General features: G+C 43.6%; 1 protein-coding gene across 1 annotated transcript in view; it reads right to left on the reverse strand.

Moving 5' to 3' along the window:
* Positions 1-313: 313 nt before the first annotated feature.
* The window catches only part of LOC126557979 (heparan-sulfate 6-O-sulfotransferase 1), a 41,836-nt gene continuing 21,978 nt past the window's right edge, over positions 314-20,171 (reverse strand). The window contains exons 3-5 of the mRNA XM_050213907.1: positions 18,943-19,276; positions 2,839-3,238; positions 314-611 (exon numbers count right to left, since the gene is read on the reverse strand). Coding sequence (XP_050069864.1) covers positions 473-611; positions 2,839-3,238; positions 18,943-19,276 — 873 coding nt within the window. The 3' untranslated portion in view covers positions 314-472. The remainder of the gene's footprint in view (positions 612-2,838; positions 3,239-18,942; positions 19,277-20,171) is intronic.

Consider the following 20,171-nt stretch of genomic DNA (forward strand, 5'->3'; position numbering starts at 1 on the left):
AATCCTTTCCCGTTTCCCGACGATTCTATCGCTGCAACAGCTTAGTTGCACCGACCGTCGGCGTGTGTGTATCCTCGCGCTTGCGAATGCGTTGCTTATTAGTCTTCTTACGCCTACGTTCACTGCTAGGACTAGTCGTCAGATTGAGCTTAGCACTAATGGGGTTGTCAACGTCACCGTGTGACGATCCAGCGTATCTACCACCACCACTTCCGGCGCGCTGATGATTGATTGTGTTTTGATGAGCAGCGGCGGTAGCGGTCGCGGTCGCGGTACTGTGGTTGCCGCTTCCATTTCCGCTAGACACTCCTGCCCGAAACGATGATGTTCCGATGGCCGGCAACGGTCCACCGCTACCACTGTCCGATCGCCAGCGCCGTCGTCCTCCTCTGCCGCCGCCGGTGGCGATGATACTACGGTCGTCCTCGCCGGGTGTCATCGCCGAGGCCGGACGAGTCCGTGGGGGCCGATATCAGTGATGTTCGTTGCTGGGCATGTCGTCAATGTTGCTGTCCCAGTTGAACTCCGTCACGCCGTTCCGCACGCCCAGGTTGCCCAGATGCGCGAACCGGACCTCGAAGTCGTTATCTTTGGCTTTGAGTCTTTCGAATCTGTGTGAGAGAAGGGGCAAAACCGCATAACATCCGTGGCACCAAACACCGGGAAAGAGAGAGAGGTAAAACAAATAGAAGAATATTTTAGTATGGAAAGCGAATCGCGTGGCTGGGCGCTGGTGACGGTAATGGATTGTCAACTTTGGGCTATCGGAGACCTCTAAGCCGCTCTGGGTGTATTGGGTAACACACACACACACACACACCAACAGGTTTTAGCTTCGTGACTTCCTGACGAGACGCACCGTACGGGGATGCTTTTCTCGTGATTTTGTTATTTATGTCTAGCTGCCGCTGAAAACGATTATACCCGGAGTAATCGATAAGCTAATGTCCTAACCGCTATTTCGTTGTTTTCTTTTCGTTTTTGGTTTCAGTTTTGAAAAAAGGATATGGAAAACGCTACGGATCTACACTGCAGGAATATTTTGGTAACGTCTAGAAACACTTAAAACTGTCCTTCCTCGGACCTTTATCGAAAGGAAGCATTTAGCCAACTCCTAACGCGCGAGCTTTTCTACCTGGTTTTCAAGTAAACTTCTCATTTTACAACTTCCACCTTCACATTTAAAATCCTAATAAAGTTACAAAAGCACAATAAAAACAGTTTACAATTCAATAAAATTCTTCGCCTGGCTCGCGCTTAAAAAAGTTATAAAATAACCAAGTCCATAAACTTTCCTTTTATCGCGATGGTCAGTTAATGCGCTTCGGTCGAGCATAATCTGCTCAAAACGACACGGTTAAGCCGCAAATGCAATAGTGTTACTACACACTTCTTACACTTCTCTGCACTGCAGCAACAGCAGCACAACCGGCGTACGCCAGCATTTCGGGAAGGTGTCAACAAACGAAAGTCTTCCATTTTCCCCATGAAAAGTATGGTTAAGCTACCGATTTACAAGGCTGCCACCGCGTGTCGGTTAAGCAAATGCAACCTAAAGCCGTGGCGTGCGGTTGTCTCATAATAATTCGCTGGTTTTTATTGCGTCAATCGTTGGTATGCCAAGTCGTGTTTAGAGTTAATAGTCGCTTTGGTGGTCGCGCCAAATATTGAAGAAACAAAAAAAAAAACATGGACAACAGAAAATAAACACTGCAAAGCGATAAACGCACTCACAGAACTACTACTAAGCCCGATCCGTTTAGCACCTTTTGTCAGGATTGTATGGCAAGGATGGGAAACATGGGAAACCGTTTTGCTAAGGGATTTTTCTGCTAAGGGAACGTTTAGGGTATGCTAGCAAGAATTTATGTTTCTGTCAAAACAACACACACTATCGTGTAACTGTCTTCGACTGTCTGTTAACTTCTTGGCCTCAATTTATGGTAAGATACAGCTGACGAGCAAGTAACACACACAACGGGCCAACTCTTATCTCCAGTCATTTATCACACTTGAACGAGTGCAGTGAAGATTACGTTTAAGACGAAGTGTGCCTCAACAAGAATAGTTTTAACATGCTGAAGCGACCGCCGATGAGTCTTTAGCATGCATTGCTACCGGTGGCGTATTTTCGTACCCCGGGAAGGAAACAAAAATCAAGCCATCGAAATATGCATTACGTCTCATACCAGAAGGAACACCAGACTGTAGGATAAGTTGCAAGGAACATGCATCGCTAGATAGCTAATACGAACGGTTGACGGTACGCGAAGATGAACCTGAAGTAACAAGCGAGGAAAAATACAATTGTACAAACAGATTGCATGTCAGGATGGTATTAGAAATAGCACCACCGCATTCTCACTCTCTCGACCACCAGCAGTACCTCCTCTACTACTGCTCCCAGGCAATCAAAACGTTCCGAACGAACGGTTTGGAGCACTTTCAATTAATAACTGTTCCGCCCAGAACGGAAAGATACACCGCGCACAAGGGAACAAGCTTTTTCTTCTTCGTACTGCATGTAGTAGTACATGTTGGCCACCGGAAGAAAATACAACCTGCTAAACGAAAGTGTATCTAGAAACCTGGACCGGATGATATCAGGGACGGGTGAGAAAGTTCTTCAGCGCTCACAACCCGTTCGTCCATGGCCGCTTGTACAGCAGTTGCACGCGACTAGCTATTTCGTGCTACGGCCTGCTAATAAACGCTTCGAGGCCGGAAGTGCCCACTTGCCACACGATACAAAATTGGACCCCATCGAATCCTTGTATCCCTTTGCCGTTGCCCTCATCGTATCTAACTTGTATGGAAGGAATGTATGGTGGTGCATACCTTTGGAACATTAGCTTCTTTGCAAACGCGTACAGTTCGAGGTCAAGCGCGTTCAGCTGGTCGATGCGGGCCCGCTGGACCGGTGTCAGGCTGTTCATCGTCACCGTCGACACGGTGGTGTTGTGCTGCTCGAACGGTATCGCGAACCGTAGGTTGAACGTTTCCTCGAAGATGTACTGCGAGATCTTCTGGTACTCGGTCAGGCCGAAGTACGACATGGCCGCTAGGTTGCGTTTGGCGCTGGCCAACATGATCCGGTCCCGTTCGGCCGCCGGCATGTACGTTTTGTTGTAGCAACCGACCAGTGCCAGATCGGCGAGCATGCGCGTCTGTCGGTTGGCGGCCAGATTGTTTTCGCACCCGGCGAACTCATCCAGCGCCACACCATTCCAGTTGGCACCTGTGCAGGAAGAGAAAGGGAAAAAGAAAACACCGCTCATGAGTGGAATATTCGATGGACCATTTTAAAGCTACACAACCCATAAAGTATTACCAAAACATTCAAAATGAGTCGATGGTCTACGAGAGGTGACAAAGTTTTCTCACGCTGTAATATTACACTATTCATTTGCGAGGCATAATTTGGGCACCCGTAAAGGCCATTTCATCCGCTTTCGTCCACTTTACGCGCATGAGTGTTTTGTGTAAACAAGCTGTTGATACCTTCGCCGGTAAAAACGAGAAACCCCAGCGGGGTCTAAGCAAACATGCATAACCGCGAGGTCATAACCAAACATCTTATCCGCCTTCAGCGTTCCAGGCCTTGGCTTGGTTGACTGGCTGTGCGAGATGCGATGTTCACATTGGAACGCTTGATGCTGTGTTTAACCAAACAATCAAACTCTCTTAAGTACTACAATATTTGATTACATACGCTTTATTGAAACAGTCGGAGTATGGAGTCAAACATGGCGCAAGCAGATGAAAATTGTACATATGTTTCGTTTTTTCTTCCCCAATTCCTACATGAATTAAGGAACCCCGATAGCCCCGAAGCAATACACACATTTCAACCCGAGAACATCAAAAAGACAATAAAAATGTTTAAATTTCATTACCAAATATGTGCGCGTGATTTTATTATCGTCATAAAATTCGTTAAGGATTCTATATCTGTTAACACCAAAGATGGCGCGCCGGAAGAACTCTTTCACAGACGCAGTGAGTGTTTCAATTCCCTCAAATTAATGTTGATTCGATTTAATTTCATTGAATTGATTGCAAGTGCTATTTGCATTCGGCACTTGATTGATATTCTCGCGAACATAAACTAAGAAACAGAATATATGCAACGAGTGCGTCTACAGATTTTCTTCACTCGTCATGTTCTTCTATCATCATGAACCGAAATAATCAACACCTCTGGAATGAACATGGATTAATGAGCTACGTGTTTTGCAGAAACACGACTCACAGATCTTATGCACTTATACTAAGGTGCCATCAACAGATGTTTCCCGTGGCTTATATTGTTTAAGATGATTGGAAGAAAGTTTGTACGGCAAAACTGGGACGCTTGATTGAGACAATCTTAAAGGATTGGATCACGGAATAATTTTAATTACGTTTACGATGGAAAGTGCTAATAACAACAAACTCATCTAGCCAAATCCCAAAAACACAATCAAAGACAGCGAATACATTGACGTACTCGAGAGTGCAACATTTTAAACCTCGAATGAGTGGCAAATCTATCAATCCTTGAGTAATTGTGTGCAGCACACACCCTAGCTTGATTATGCTGACGACGAAGTACAAATATTGATAGTAAACTTCACTTACGGGAACACCTAGTGCCGTTCGATCAGTTAAGTCACGTCGTCCGTGACCCATGAGAGTATGGTGATGCTATGATGAGGGACGGTTTGTTGCCATTCGACACGATTGATTGCACAGATCAATTTCGAATTCAAAATCATCAGCCACTCTCATTGTTTTATTTCTCCTATCGCTCATTTCACCACGAGAGCAGGCAGATCGTTCGGTCTGTTCATCGTTAACCCTACAGTCGTGCTAAGTAACGCTACAGAATCAGAATCTTCTGCCTCTAAGCATGCACACAGCTCGTGCAATTTGGTGATGGATGCGTTTGCTGCGCTGCGGCGACTTCACTACTAAGACGACAGATGACCAACGTCACAAACGTGGTGAAGAAACTGCATCAAGCAGTTATCTCTAGCATCATAAAAAAGTGTTGTTTACACTGATGTCTATCTTTCAGTCGTCATTGTCATCGTGCTGTCATAGATGGTCCTGATGGTGTGTGTAAATATAGCATTTTTATGAAAATCCATAAGCATTAAATTACGAGAATGTGAACTTCAACCACTTCTATATCCTTTGGGTTTGATCCTTCATCGCGAACACCCTCGCACAAGACACAACAACAGTTTGCACGGTAAGACCACGCTAGACGAAAGCTTCTACTCGAAAGACCAACCCTTCAGGGACCCATTTCTTAAGAATCGACCTCATCTTCCACGAAACTAGGGTGGAAGGCGGACGGGATGCTACGTCTCGCGCGCGAGTTAAAGTTATTGGGTTCGGGAATAGATTGTGTGTGTGTGTTGTGGAAGTCATTCCGCACCTTAGGAACGCCGTTCGTTGTCAGTATGCAAATTTACAATCGTTGATATTACTTTTCACCACGTGGCAGCAATGAAGAGAGCAGCATCAATAAAAGCCAACCCAGAGCGAGTCAAGAGAGCCTCCGGGTCCTCCGAAAAACAAAACCCGACCAGAATTGGCTTCTGGTGGCGAGAAGAAGAATATCATCATGGCGCCAGCGACTGTTAGCTCCATTTTGTATCTGCACCTTGTGTCTAGAGTGCGCGAGTTCCAAGAGATGTTGCTCCTTCGCTGTATTCCTTACTTTCTTGGCCTTTTATTTGCCCCGTACACGGCGATGATACGCTTTACCGCCACACTCAGTTGTGCGCCAAAAGCTCGCTGAGAAGCATCAAAGCGTGTAGGAAAACAATTATATTCGCGAACGTTGGTGCGGTTGGCAAATACATTTGGGAGATGGTTGGAGGATCGAACAAAAGAAGAAGAAAAAAAAATGGGAAAGAAAAGCACATCCAAAAAGGAAAACCACCGTCAAAGCGTAACGCTTGATGATGCTTCGTTCTCTTCTAGGTTCATCATTTGTACTGCGCCTCTCGCCATCCTTTCCCCTGACCGCGAAAGTAATGAATGTGCAATACGAGAAGGAAATGAAAATTACATGGAACTTTTCAGTCTCCCAAAGGAATGCGGCTTCCTCGTGTTCTCGAAGCGGTGAGAACTAAATAATTCCCCAAACACGATCCACGACGGTGGTCTCTTTATAGAAACACATTTGTGGCATGTAGAAGAAAGAGAATGTACACAGTGGGATCGGTTGACCAACGCGTTTAGGAAAATATATTACGTATTTCCACGAGAAGGAAAATGGAAACTACCATCCAACTAAAATTGGATAAAAACAGTGGTTCGGGGCAGAAAACATCATTTTCCTCAATCTCGACCACGAACGGTCATTGTATCGTGTCTAAGTACATACCACCATCCCCCTTCTTCGTTACCTTCCCAATTTTGACGTACAAGTTGCAGCAATGAGGACCGCATTTGGACGGTTTCCCTAGACTAGCCGAGCATTTTGGGACAATAATCGGAGTTTTTTTAAATACTTCCATAATCTACACAAGAAAGTCACCTCCAAAAGATCCATGACGAAGAAGTGAGGACAAAGATGTGAACCAGTTTTGAGCAAACGGAAATACGATGCCAGCCCGTCGTCCCTTTGCAGCTTCATCTTCGCCTTTTAGTTGGAAAGAAAACTGGAAATCTTTCGTCAAACAAACGATTATAACTCAAACAAAGTATATCCCTCCAGAGATTGTTCGACATTTTCCGGCTCACATACAGTTGCGTTGAATCGCAACGCCGTACACATCGTCGTTGTCGTTCGATGGTGGAAATGAAGTTTACTTTCGTGGCTGGTTTTATTTTTCTCTTCCATTCCATCCGTACAATAGTTAACGAAGAATTATTTAAGAACGAATTTTCATTACATTGTTACATTTGCAGCACAGTCCCATACCGACTGGTGGTAGAAAAGCAAAACAGAGGACGGAAAGGATATCCCCATCGTGTCACTTTTATTTTCCAGGTCACTGAGGATTGGGCAACTTTGTATGAGCGTGTTCGTTAGCTTCATCGCCAGGCGGTGTGTTCGTATATGCGCCAGGCTCTTTAAATCAAAATCCCAATTTTCCATTTCTGTTGGTGCTGTGACAAAATGTGTACGGTAAGGTGAAGCAGCAACCGAAACGAAGACATCATCATTTGTAGAACGAACGCACACACCATCCAGCGCGGAACACACCTTTTGGTGCCGACATCTTTCAGCGAAGAAAAATGAAAAACTTATTTTTTGTCCGGAAGCCAACAAATGAGAAGAAGGCACAGAACACCGGCGGCTTCAACTTCCGGATACACTAAGGCAAGACAAACACGCACACACGTACATATGGCCAGCGACACATCAAACTTCCATTCAGTGTTTGGCTGTGCGCACCAACCCGTGGTACGATTATTTTCTTATGCAAATAGATGCATGTTAGGGAAGATTAAAAACTTGGCCATGAATTATTCATTTCCTATCCTTTGGTGACAAGCGTAAGGAATTTTCTTGCTATTTTTTGCCTTCCCGGACATTGAAGCAGAAAAGCATCGACCGCAAACGGGTGGCCCTCACCATGCAAACGCTCGTTATTTGACAAATCTAACCATCATCAGCAAGCGTAATCAGAAACGGCTTTCATCCAGTGCGCGCCAACGAACGTTATTGGTGGCTTCCACTGCTGGAAGAGTGGGGAATATTCGAATCACGTGGTACGCGCTATCCTCCAATGGTTTTCCTGCATTATGAGCTGATCATACACCGGTTAAACCATTTTTGCAACACGCTCATTGCAGCCCACATTCTTCCTAATTTTGCTGTTTCTTTTGCTGTGGGGTGCGCGATAAAGCAGAATGAAAGCGATATCCATTTTCCATTTTCATGTGCCCTAACGCGGACCCGGGAGTGATTGGAGAAAACGGGCCAGTGCATGTACGTAAGCCAGTGACAGTGTTCTTCCCGCTCAGGACAAATACACGAGCCAGGTACAAACCGATGACTTGCAAATATACACATAACCACAATCTGCAACTGAAAGATGATTCTGGAGAAATTTGCAAACATACTTTGCGAACAGCTAGACATACATTTCCGCGCTGTGAATGGGAGGAAATTTTCCGCCAATTAAAAATAATGAGCATTGGTGTCGATTCGCCAAGCCAAGGAGGATCGTTTTCCTTGGTGACGTTATTAAACCATGAAGCAATGCCGTTGTTATTTCCCACCCTCTGCTTGAACACTGTAATGTAGAAAAGTTTTATTTTTGTTTATAATTTATCGAATGATTGAACAATCAATTCTCCTTTCAATTATTATACATAACATGGTGTAGGGGACATAACGTATATATAATACGAAATAAATAGGCGGAAATATGTACAATTGGTACTATCAATTCGCATACCAATAACCTCAAACGCAAGTGGCTTTCAGACTCGTGCGTTCTGCCAATGGTGGGCCCGCGAGCCATAACATGCTAATGCTGAAAACTATATGGTGTGGTGAACACCAAGGAGTATCCACAAGAAAAGGGGTTTTCTTGGGAGTCAATTGTTAGTCTCCACGGCACGATAATCCAAAGAGGCGCCAACCCCTTAGCAGACATAGAGAGGACAACTTTGGAACCATACTTGGCAGTAACAACATCCACAACCGAGCTCACCCGGAATAAGGTGCACTTGAATTGAGGGAGAAAGAAATGGATTCTCCAAATAGGATAAAAGTTTAATGAATTTTTAGGCTAAATATAAGACTAGATTTTAAGGAACACGGCCTGGTCGTCATTACGAAATAAAAAAAAAGCTTCAAACGCATTAAATCTTAACCTAATTCGAAAAACAATAACAATGTAAGCATATCTTTTGGAAAACGTTCACTTTTTATTTGTCCTCCAAAGGAATGGCTTAAACCGATGCTGATAGATGAAAATATTATTTCAATCATATTCGCCCAGCTAGCAGACATATTTTATAAATGAGTAATTCGTATAATCCCTTCACGATTGGATCAAATCATTCAAAGGACTAAGCGAATCATTCTCCATCATAGCTCAACCGGAACAATCCGTCAACGGTTTTAACTGCGTCGTCTATGATGGTTTGGAATGGGAAATGTTGGATCTATGAATCTCATGCTTCTTCTTTCTTCATGACCAGTTAGAGCATACCGAGCATCTTATGGCTTACCAGAGTTATTGATCCCTTATAGTTGGGATAATCAGGCCAAAATACGGGGAGATCTTTGGTCTTGCCGTGTAAAGACCGGTACCTTCGTCGTTTCTGTTATTGAACCATCCCATGAATCGCATGAATTTTTATATGTCGCTGTTACCCCAAGCTTAGATGATGTTGAACAATCTTTAAGGGTAGCAAAAGATCCAAAAAGCTCATTCTGGACAAGCCTAATACGAATCTTCCTGGGTCGTAAAGCAAGCAAAAATAATTATTTTTCCATGATAAGAAAGGTAAAAATAAATATCTCAACAAAAACGTAAGAAATAGATAAATGAACAATGAACAACAGGCTCAAGACAAGTCAGACAGAGAAGCCTAATCGGACAAATATCTATAACCACGCATTGTGCCCAGCTTGACCACCCATCGTGCATCGGTGCAGCACTCAGAAATGGAAATTGGGTACACTCAACCCATCTTGAGATAACCCAAATTGCAGACCTCGTGAAATCGTACCATCCAGTTGTTGGCGGATAAATTTATAACTCCTTGGCATCCACACCACCCCACGCGACAGCCGCCAACACGAACCCTGTCCATGCCGAAAGACAACAACGGCTACACCATTGTGAACATTCGTATAGTTTATGTCTCCACGCGATGATGATGCCCGGGAAAACGGTGTAAATTTGTTTCCACGAGATGTGCACAAAAACGAATTTCGTTCCGTTCTGGTGCGGGGGGCAAATCGTTGCTAGGGAAGATAACTCTAAAGAAAACCGCAATGAATTCCTTTTTATTTCCATCGTTCAATCGGATTTTGGGTTTTCCAACTGCCAACGAGGAAGAAGGATAGTGGTGCAGGACGGAAAAAGATAACATAAAACCGATACGGGGTTAGAATTGGTGTTACGAGTTTTTGGGTAGAAACGCATCACGGGTTCGTGACTATACAGGAAAAGCAATTTTCTTCTTTACCGTTTCCTTTTTTTTTCTCCCCTGAATGGCAGAAAGAAAGTGGAAACTACGTACAAACGGCACATGTTGGCACCTTGCATGTTTGATCCTTGAATCCGGAAACCGGATGGGCGTCACTAGCACTAAAAGATTTTTCGTGTTTAGTTGAAGCACTGCTATCTGAAAATTCCGTATTTGACGCTTTCCTTTCTGAGCTTATATTTTTGTACGAAAGTGGTGCACGCATCGCCATTTTGTGTGTTCAATATTCATAAGCAAATTTTTTTTCAAAAGATTAAATATAGATCGACTCTAAAAACCGACCAAATAATGGAAAAACTTGCACTTTTAACAGGAAAATAAGATGAAATATGTACATCCTGGCAAGATTAAAACGTTTCTTTACGTTTTTTCTATTTTTGTTGCTCTTGAAAAGCTTGTAGAATTTTCATTAAGAGAGATATTCCACTAAGAAATGTTCATTTGATATAAAAACAGCATCAACCACATTAAAACGTAGAAGCGTTCTTAAAAATTGACCGGCAAAGGAAGGGAAACAAAAAGTTGCGTTAATAAAACGGAATTGCAGGTGGAGCTAAAAAGGATACTTGAGCGAAAACCGAAGACTAGCGTACACACCGACAAGAACTGTCCTTCCGAGAACAACGGCAACCGATGAGAGCACTCGAGAACCGAACTTCGGAACGAACCAGAACACCGACCAGATGTATAAATCTACCATTATCCGAGCAAACGCACGGGGGAGAGAAGAGATCTGCCAAATCCTAGAACTGATCTACGCAGAAAGGGGAGGAGGTGCGCGTAAGAAGGGTTGCCATTTTCTCTATTCATCTATTTCAGATCCGAGAGCAAAATAAACGAAATCAAACGCGTCTGAAGATTGTACGTGGCCAATGAGTGGTGGTTGGCAATCCCCTTGGGTGTGCTTTTGCTGCGTCGGGTTTGTCCTTCGCCGAACAAACCTGGCACGATTTGAAGATGGCAACAGCCACAGAGTCGGTGGCTACGGTGGCTGTGGCTAGCTTTTTCATTTGCCTGTGTATTTGATAACAAGACGGGGCTCCTCTTTGCATGATCTTGACATATAAATCTTTCAATCGTGCTTACTCTTGCGTCGGAGGAAAATATAAAGATGAATACGAGGAGTAAGAGCAAGTATTACAGAACAACAAAACAAAACAAAAAACATTATCTATGAACCCAACGTACCATAACTGAATATCTTTATATTTTCACCATCAACCAGCCTCAAAATACCCTCGGAAAGACACGGACGGAAAATAAATGTAAAGCATCCGAAAGAGCAATTCAACTCCAGGGATAAAACGGGGCACTTTCATGTGTTTGCATGGAAAACTCCTTTCATCCGACATTTTTCCTCTTCCACGAGCACACCACTTACGATCAGCATTAGACAAAGGAAAATGGCAGCGAAAAGCTCAACAAAAAAGGCAACGCTCTATAGCCAGCTCAGATACCATATTTAATCGCGTGTTCGGTCGATGCATTTACCGAAGCTAAGCCAAGTGTGTGGAGCTAAATTTGGCAGATCCAAGATCAAACAAGACATTATTTTGAAACCGAAAAAACGATTAACCTCACTCTTATAAACCTTGGTAAAATGATAGCCTTTTATTGAAAGAATTTATGCTAGCCCAATACGTTTTCCAAGCACATCAGAGTGCACCACTGGACACTTAAGTTTCCAAATTTTGTTGGTAGATTCAAGCTTTCGAATGCTTGATGTAGTACTACAGTGCCCGAAAAGTAAAGTCACTTTGCGTTTTTTTCTAAAATGGGTTTTTATTAGACCAAATGAAGGTCATCACCTTCGAAGTAATCCCCTTCCGATGCAATGCATCTCTTCCACCTCTTCTGCCTTTCCTCGAAGCAGGTGGAAAACGCGGATGCTGGGATGTCCTTTAGTTCCGCCATCGCTGCGGCTTCTATCTCCTCGATAGTGTCAAAACGGTGTCCCCAAAGCGGCCGTTTTAGCTTGTAGAACAGCCAGAAGTCGGCTGGTGCCAAATCTGGCGAATACGGTGGTTGCGGAACAATATGGGTGCCAGTTGTTGCGAAAACTCCCTCAAAATGATGGCCGTATGGGAGCATTACTGTGATGCAAAAACCAGCTGTTGTTTTTCCATAAATCGGGCCGCTTTCGCCGGATTGAGGTACGCAATCGCCGCATTACGCTTAGATAGTACTCTTTGTTTGGCCCTTTGGTAGAAATTCCTTGTGAACCAACCCACGGTAATCAAAGAATACCGTCAGCTCGTTCGGGGAACACATTTTTACCGACCGAAAAACAAAAGAACAAATAAACATAACAAACTACAATCCGCTAATAGGACGATAGTGCGTACAATCTACGGGAAGGGAGAGGTGAAGGGATCAAAGGACGATTCCCATCTCTTTGGCGAAGTTAAACAGAATCTGCGCATATTCGTAGTCCTTCTGTCCCATGATATCGCGCATCGGCACCGTCAAAAACATACATTCTTCTGTACATACATTCTGTGGGGCTTCTGTTGGCGCATGCCAAATTTGACATCAAATGTCACCTTACTTTTCAGACACAGTAGTATATTAGATCAGACTTGAACGAAAACTTGGTCGAGGTGATCGACAATCAAATCTCTCAGAGTCTTCTTCTACGCTTTGAGGCAAATCCATTTGTAAAGTATTTAAACATATTCCAACATAAAATTTTAACAATTGGATAACAATATTAGTTTCGTTTGGTTTCACGTAACATAGCTAATTTAATTTAGATATAAAATAACGTCACCTTAAATGGCTTCAAAGCAAGGTGGGGGCGCATAGTCATGCGTAAATTCAAATAAGCCGAGCACACATAATCCCACCGACATGGACGGATGGATAAATGAAAACCCATCCCCCGTGTCTTTGCCAGGAAAAGTTCATAATGCTGTGGTTGCCCAAAAACTGACCCAAACGAATACAATTGTTTCGGTTCGTGTTTCATCCTCCAGCAGTACTTTCTCGTGTGCCATTGAATTGTTATATTGAAATTTTCCTGTTTCCGTTTCCTGACCCGCGGCGGCGAATGAATTGAAATGGAGTGTGTAGAAGGTACGGCGAGAAAACCTCATCACACCACCGGTCAACGTCTATCGCCGTCATTGTCGATGCGGAGAAATGGATTCCGTCGGGAGACACAACTTGATGAAATTAAACGAATTGCCATTTCCGGCCATTGGTATTTATGCAGCTCTTTTTTCCCCCCTCCCCAACCGGATACGACCAAACTCTGATGGCGAGTCAAAGTCTACCAATTTTTTGACGGCTCAAACGTCCCAAAACATTTTCGGGTGGGTTGCGCAAATGGACGAAAGTTGGAAATCCGAAGGAAATGAGCGATCGAGCTTACCAGTACAGAAGAAAGTAGTACGTTCTATTTATTCTTACGATTGAAAGTTTGAGGGAAAAAAAAGCTCAAACCCAACCCTAACCACTTTGGTGACATCTAACTCCCACGCTCCAACAGTCTCCCTCCGCTTCCGGGGACAAACGGGAAAAGGATTTCGTTTTTTATCGTTCTATTCTGAATGGAAAAAGTTTTACGAGTTAGCACACAAACGCTTTCATCCTTGGGAATACTGTGAAGCGATGCAAAATAAAGAAAATTTGCCGAACACCAGGTTTTCGTTTTTCTCCGCCTCGACATTTCCATCCTTCAAACGTCGAATCCAAACAACAATAAAATGTAAAATGCAAAGTGAGTAAATGCAAATGCTGCTCGCTAAATCCGGAAAAGGGTCTTTACGAGCGAGCGACGGAAATTCAAATTATCTTATCCTTCTCCCTGCATTCGATGATTAATCTTTTTTCAATCGAATTCATTCCTCCCATGTTCGGTGTGTATACTCTGAGTCTAGCATTTCACAACCATTACACATGCCATTACATTGATCAATATCCCTAGTTTCGCATCAATGGACGGCTAAATTGTACCGGAGGATGTGGATGCAGCAACAGGATAAATTTTAAACTGATAGAATTTAAAACAACAAACTGACAGAAAACTCACGAAACAAAAAGGATAACAGACCAGTTTTCCGGGAACTTCCTGTGCAGTAAATCGTCCTTCCCGGTTTGGTTTGGGAAATGTTGCGTTGTAAAATAACATCTAAAAAACAAAATGTAAGGACATTTGTCCGTCGGTGTATATCGGGTCACTATGTTTAACCAATAAAAAGTCGTTGTAGTAGTAAACTCTCGCCACGATTGCGAAGATGAAATGAACAAAAAGCCAGAATGCTTTGCCAGAACCGTGTACACGGAGAACAACACAACGCAGTAGGGATTCCCGAACCAGGTATAAACTTTTTCCCCATTTCCTGCTCTTCGTACAAGGTCATAGCGTTGTTGCAGCTAACTAGGGCGGTTATGAAAATCGTTTGCACAAAAAAAGGAAAAACAAACTAGTTTCCCTCACAATTTGTGCTCTCTTTTTTGCTATAATTCTCTATTTTCGCCTCAACGTAACGCCACCGATGGCAGGAGTGAAAGGTGAACGTCGAACGGCTGAAGTTCATTATCCTGACAAAGGAAAAACTCTAAACCAATACTTCTCTATCCATTCCTTTTCCCTGATGGATGTTCGCTCGTTTTTTCCCAGGAGTGTGATCAGGGATAGATTTTTTTTTATTGTCCTTACGGAAACCATTTCCTGGCGTTGCTTTCGCTGATTATGATAAAAGGGGAGCACAATTTCGTGCCCCAATTCCCAACGTATCCCACACCGAACGAACGAAACGGAAGAAACTGGGATAAAAACGGTGATAATAATAACAGCATCAGTACCACATCACTTTCTATTGCCGGGCGGGAATGCAAACACGCGCAATCGAACAAAACGCGATATTGCTGTGCTTCAAAGCACTGTGAGAATTACTGGGAAAAAAGTCGATTTATAAATGAATGAAAAGGTGAAAATAATATTTGTGATTTATGAACTTTCTCTCCCGATTTTAATCATCCTACAATGCGTTTTAATTGATAGGAAATATACATCCTGAAGACAACTAATTAAGGTCTGGTTTGTATGCAATTTATACGAGCTTTATAATTTCTGTCCGCACATACCACATACCACACATAGAAGCTCGCTTTAGTGTAGTACTCGAGAATGTGATCAACATATGCTCGTGCACCTATAGTTTACTTTTAACATACTTCAGATTAGTACATGAATTCAATTCCAATATGAATTTTAAAAGACTAGTCAATTGGCCCAGTTACAGGGCTAAGCTCCGTGGTATATCTTAACACCAGGGTGTACGCTGTTCCGGGATGCATATTTATATTCAAATTTGACCGGCCAATAACTTAAGATCTGAGGCATTTCGGGGAAAATGGCTAGCGTTTTTATTGGAGTCGTTCCGCGAAGATACTGATCGATGGTACAAATAGATCTAAAATGTTCAACACTGCGCAACAGTTTATTCTGATCTGAATTCTCTGTAAATATCGATCTCGATGGTTCCGATGAAAATCTTCGCAAAGATCGCCCACATACGCGTCCTAAAGGCGGTGGGAATTTTGAGGCATTCCTTCAGAAAAGCTGAAAGCGAACAGTTCACGCAGCTGCGAGGGAAATGAAACAGTTGCCTGGAGTGCACGATTCCACTCGACATCGTCTTGCAAAAGTCCGGCTGCAGTGGCTGCCTTCCGCAAGCAAGCACAAATGGTACGTTCTACTGTCCGTAGATCCATAAATGATGTTGGACCTCTGCACATAGGACAGTAAACCATGCAGCCGACCACGATATCGGTGAGATAAACGCGGGGAATCCACTGTTTCCCAGGACTGTTGTACCACAGCAGTCATCGTGTTGACTTTGCAAAACGATAATGGGCCGGAACTTTTTGATACGTCAATCTGCATGTAGCCACATCGTTGGCCATTAGCTCAAAAAGTTAGTTAGCGTTAGTTAGGTAGTGTTATGTAGTGACGGAGGTGGTGGCCGCAAGGGGCCTCGCCAATCAGGCGAGGTCCCTTGCGCCACCCCGGAGTCCTCCAAGTCCGGGTGCCTCGTGTTCCAGGGGCCTCGTCGATCACGGGGAGGAGGGAGGTTCTTCGGCCAAGACGGGCCCCGCCAGACAGAGGGGACTCACCGATTAGGGTGTCACACGGGTTAAGGAACCTCCTTTGAGAATTATACCCCATGGGATCTGTTATTTCGGAGAAAATTTGTAGATATCATGAATACGGAGAAACTTCACATCCAATTCGTCCTTTCCGACATTCGACATTCGTCCTTTCTCATACAATTTGTATGGAGAAAAATTTCACATCCAAGTAGGGGTAAAAACTACGCTTTTGCCCATTGCAAAATTTGTATAACGATGTATAAATCGAAAGTTTAACCAGTGTATTGAAATGTTTATAGCTACACTCTGTACATGTTACATTGCAATAAAAATATAGTAAACCTGCAAGCAAATACATTTAAAAAAAATTCCCGCATATTATTGTCTGAAAATTTTTTCAATTAAACAACAAAAACAAAATTAATCTGTACATATCATTCAGAGAGTGAGAGTTTTTTTGTTAGATAAAAATCCCACAACTCAACAATCTGTTTGTGGAAACATATCGCTTATATTGGTAGAAAACATCAGCCGCATTCATTTGATGTTCGAGTAGATTGGTGCTGTGTTTCATCCACTCGATCCACTGGCTTGCGTTAATCAAACATGATAAATACGTTTCAGGCTTCAATGAGTATTTCTCATTTTTGCTATCGGTGAAAAGTGGTGAAACTAAAACACTCGCTTGATTAAATGCAAACATTTATTTGCTTCCATGCTAGCTGTATGAAAGCGCACGGTATGCGAATGATAGGATAATACCCATAGTATTCTGTTTGTTTTGTACAGTTTTCGAATGCAAAACACTGTAGTATATCGTTTCCGAGGAGCACGCTGGTAAGAGAGAAGAACAACGTGTTGTCACATAATGCGATTGAAAAAATCTGAGAAGTTAAATCTGCAGTCGATGCAACAATTTCACTAATTTAAGTTTGATTTTTTGTGATTAGCATGCCAGCAAGCATGAAATTCAATTCCTAGAAGTTCATTCAATTTGCATTTTGCATGCGAACACGTTCGCATCGATGAGTATTTGCTTAAAATCATGATCGCTTTATAGATGCATCTTTTCCAGCAACAGTTGAATATAGTTTTTTTTATGATTCATCAATGTGTATAGCTGAGCCCCAAACACTCTATCAGCGATTTTTGGGATTGTTTTACTTATTTCTTCTGTTGACACAGTGTCAGCGAGCGATACGCCACAGAAATATGTAAATCGTAACCATCCAAACTCTCTAGAATGTTAATGAACTTTTCAAAAAACAAAAGCTAGCAGAATGCAAAATGCAACACATGCAAGAGACAGTGTCTCCTGCCCAAATGAAACCATCATCCTCCAGTACGTCTCCCCGTTTATGTACAGATCCAATAGCGAATTCTCGGTGTGCATACTAATTGCTGGAACCCAGTGGACGTTACCAAACGCAAAAAGATTCATCGTGTATGTTATAAAGATTATTTTTTGCACTTCGCTGCCCTTCTTGCCCTTTTCGACAACACGTGCTAAAACAACTATTTTCCAGTTCATCCATTTGGGTTCACATAACAACTATTATGACCCTAGAACTTGTTCAACGTTCCTAAACGGAAGTATGCCAGCGGATGCCAAAGCGTGTTAATGGACCCGCACGCATACGCACCAGACAACTCACCACAAAGGGCACACACGGACACGATGGAACTATTTTTATAATCCCCTGTCCCATCACACAATCGGGACCCGAAAAGTGACACGATTTGAATGGTTCACGCCGGAAGACCTGCCCAACCTCGTTCCGTTTCAATTACGGTGGTTTGCAAGCTTTACACTTCAAATTGATATCCCGAAGCACGTCCACAAGCTCGTCGCATCCCGAGACGGATGGTTGCCGATGCGCAACAAATGATGGCCCATACTACCGCCAACATCCTTCTGGGCGCTTTGCAGACACATTCCGCTTGCACAGACCTCATCCACGAAATCTTTTTCCCCAAACTCAGTCAACCGTGTTTGTAGATTTAAGCACAATTCCATCCTTCTCTGTTCTGGATGCCATGGCAAAACGGACGGAAGGGAACGAAGGACATCCACGCCACGGTCCATGGTCGACGAGGGCAGAACTCTTGTACACAGGACAGGAGTTTCGTGCCGTGTTTGGGTGTTTGGATTTAAAAATTCACCCCACGTCCTTCTAATTACAATGCAAGACACGACTACGATCCGACAAACAGTGGCGAATATGGTCGTCGTGATCCGTGGTAGATTTTTCGTCTGCTACACAACGACACGGATGTACAAATTGTCGGAATGATGGCGCGAGTGTCCCCCACCGGGAAAGTGTCCTTGGATGCATTACCATGCAACACCGGGAGCAAATCCGTACATGCAGACGAAGGAGCGCATATGTTTGACATGGACGGACTGTTTTTGCATCACGGCCACGTTGCAGCTTTAAGCTTTCCATTGATCGTAATGGCACGTTCTGCTGCGAGCGAGAGAACATGCCAGCAACAACAAAAAAGGGACGATAACATCCGGCAAACACTGTGTCGATTCTCTCGAGAGAATCAAAAATGACAGACGCACACACATCGCCGTATTTAAAACAACAGATGCTTCGAAAACTCCCACAAGAATGCGCATTATTATTATTTCCCAGTTCCGGAACTCATTTTCAAACTTACCATTATAGCAGGGCGGAAGCTCGTCCGGCGTCGCGTGCCGCCCGAGGCACCAGTGGCGAGCATTTTTCCACGTGGCGCCACGCTGCACGTGCCGGAACTCGGACAGATAGCGCGCGATCGGTTCACGCAGCAGCGTGATGTAGAAGTAACGACGTTTGGCCGTTTCGCCCTCGTTCTTGTCCAGCTCCTGATCGACGCAACCGGTCAGTTCGGTCCAGTCCGCGTGCAGACCACACTTCCAGCCGGTGGAGTAGCGCGAAAATAGCCAGTTCTCGTTCCGGTGCGGTCGGAAGCAGTAGCAGCGTTTCTTTTTACGCTGGCAGGTGCATGGACGCTGGAACGAGAGAGAACGAAAAACAATGTGAGTGATATTGGGATAAATGGTGAGAAAAGGAAATTATTATTATTAAAAAAAAGTCAACCATTGGTCAACATATTTAATCGATTGATTAACCTACTGTCCAATTACGGTGCTAATCTAATGCTAACCTAATAAAAAGTTCTCTGTTATAATACTCTTCTGAATATTCTTGCCATCAATTTTATGTATGCCTTGTATTAGATGGAAACCGTTGGAGATCCTTTGCTTCCAGTCCCTACTATAAGCATTACGTTAAAAATTTTCTTTTAAATTTTCAATGCTCATAATGATTTATAGATTTTGCACGATTATCCTCAAGTAATGTATACAGCTTAAAGAAAAATTCCTAGCATTCCCTTTCACAGAAGTTACTTTATCTCCCTGTTTGTGTTAACATAACGTAAAGATCAAGGAGATAAACCATCACGGGACGAAAGGGCGCAAAGAAGAATAGCCATATGCCTCACACAACCCGAAACGAAACCTTAAAGCAATCCCATCCCACCGATCATCAGTTGCGGCGGTTGTCGATGGTGATAGAATTTGTTATCTGCGCCTTTTCCAACCGCCGCTGCGGTTGAATGCCCGCATCACACAACACTGCAACCTGCCGGATAGCTGGCTGGCTGACTGGCTGCAACAACAAAAGATACACGACTGTTTCCAAACGGCGGCAGAATAGGTTGTTGGCGAATAGCACAGTGAACAACGTCGTACCGGGACTAAAAATAGACCCCGAAGGAAGGAGACGTGAAGGTGATGACGTGCAAGCACTGGGGGATGCATTCGGATGAGGCATTTATTTGCATTTCACCCTGACCAGCAGCACTCCCTGCGCCGTTGCATCACAAGATCTGTCTGGACCCGG

This window comes from Anopheles maculipalpis, chromosome 2RL (assembly GCF_943734695.1).
Source record: "Anopheles maculipalpis chromosome 2RL, idAnoMacuDA_375_x, whole genome shotgun sequence".
NCBI classification, from domain to species: Eukaryota; Metazoa; Arthropoda; class Insecta; order Diptera; family Culicidae; genus Anopheles; species Anopheles maculipalpis.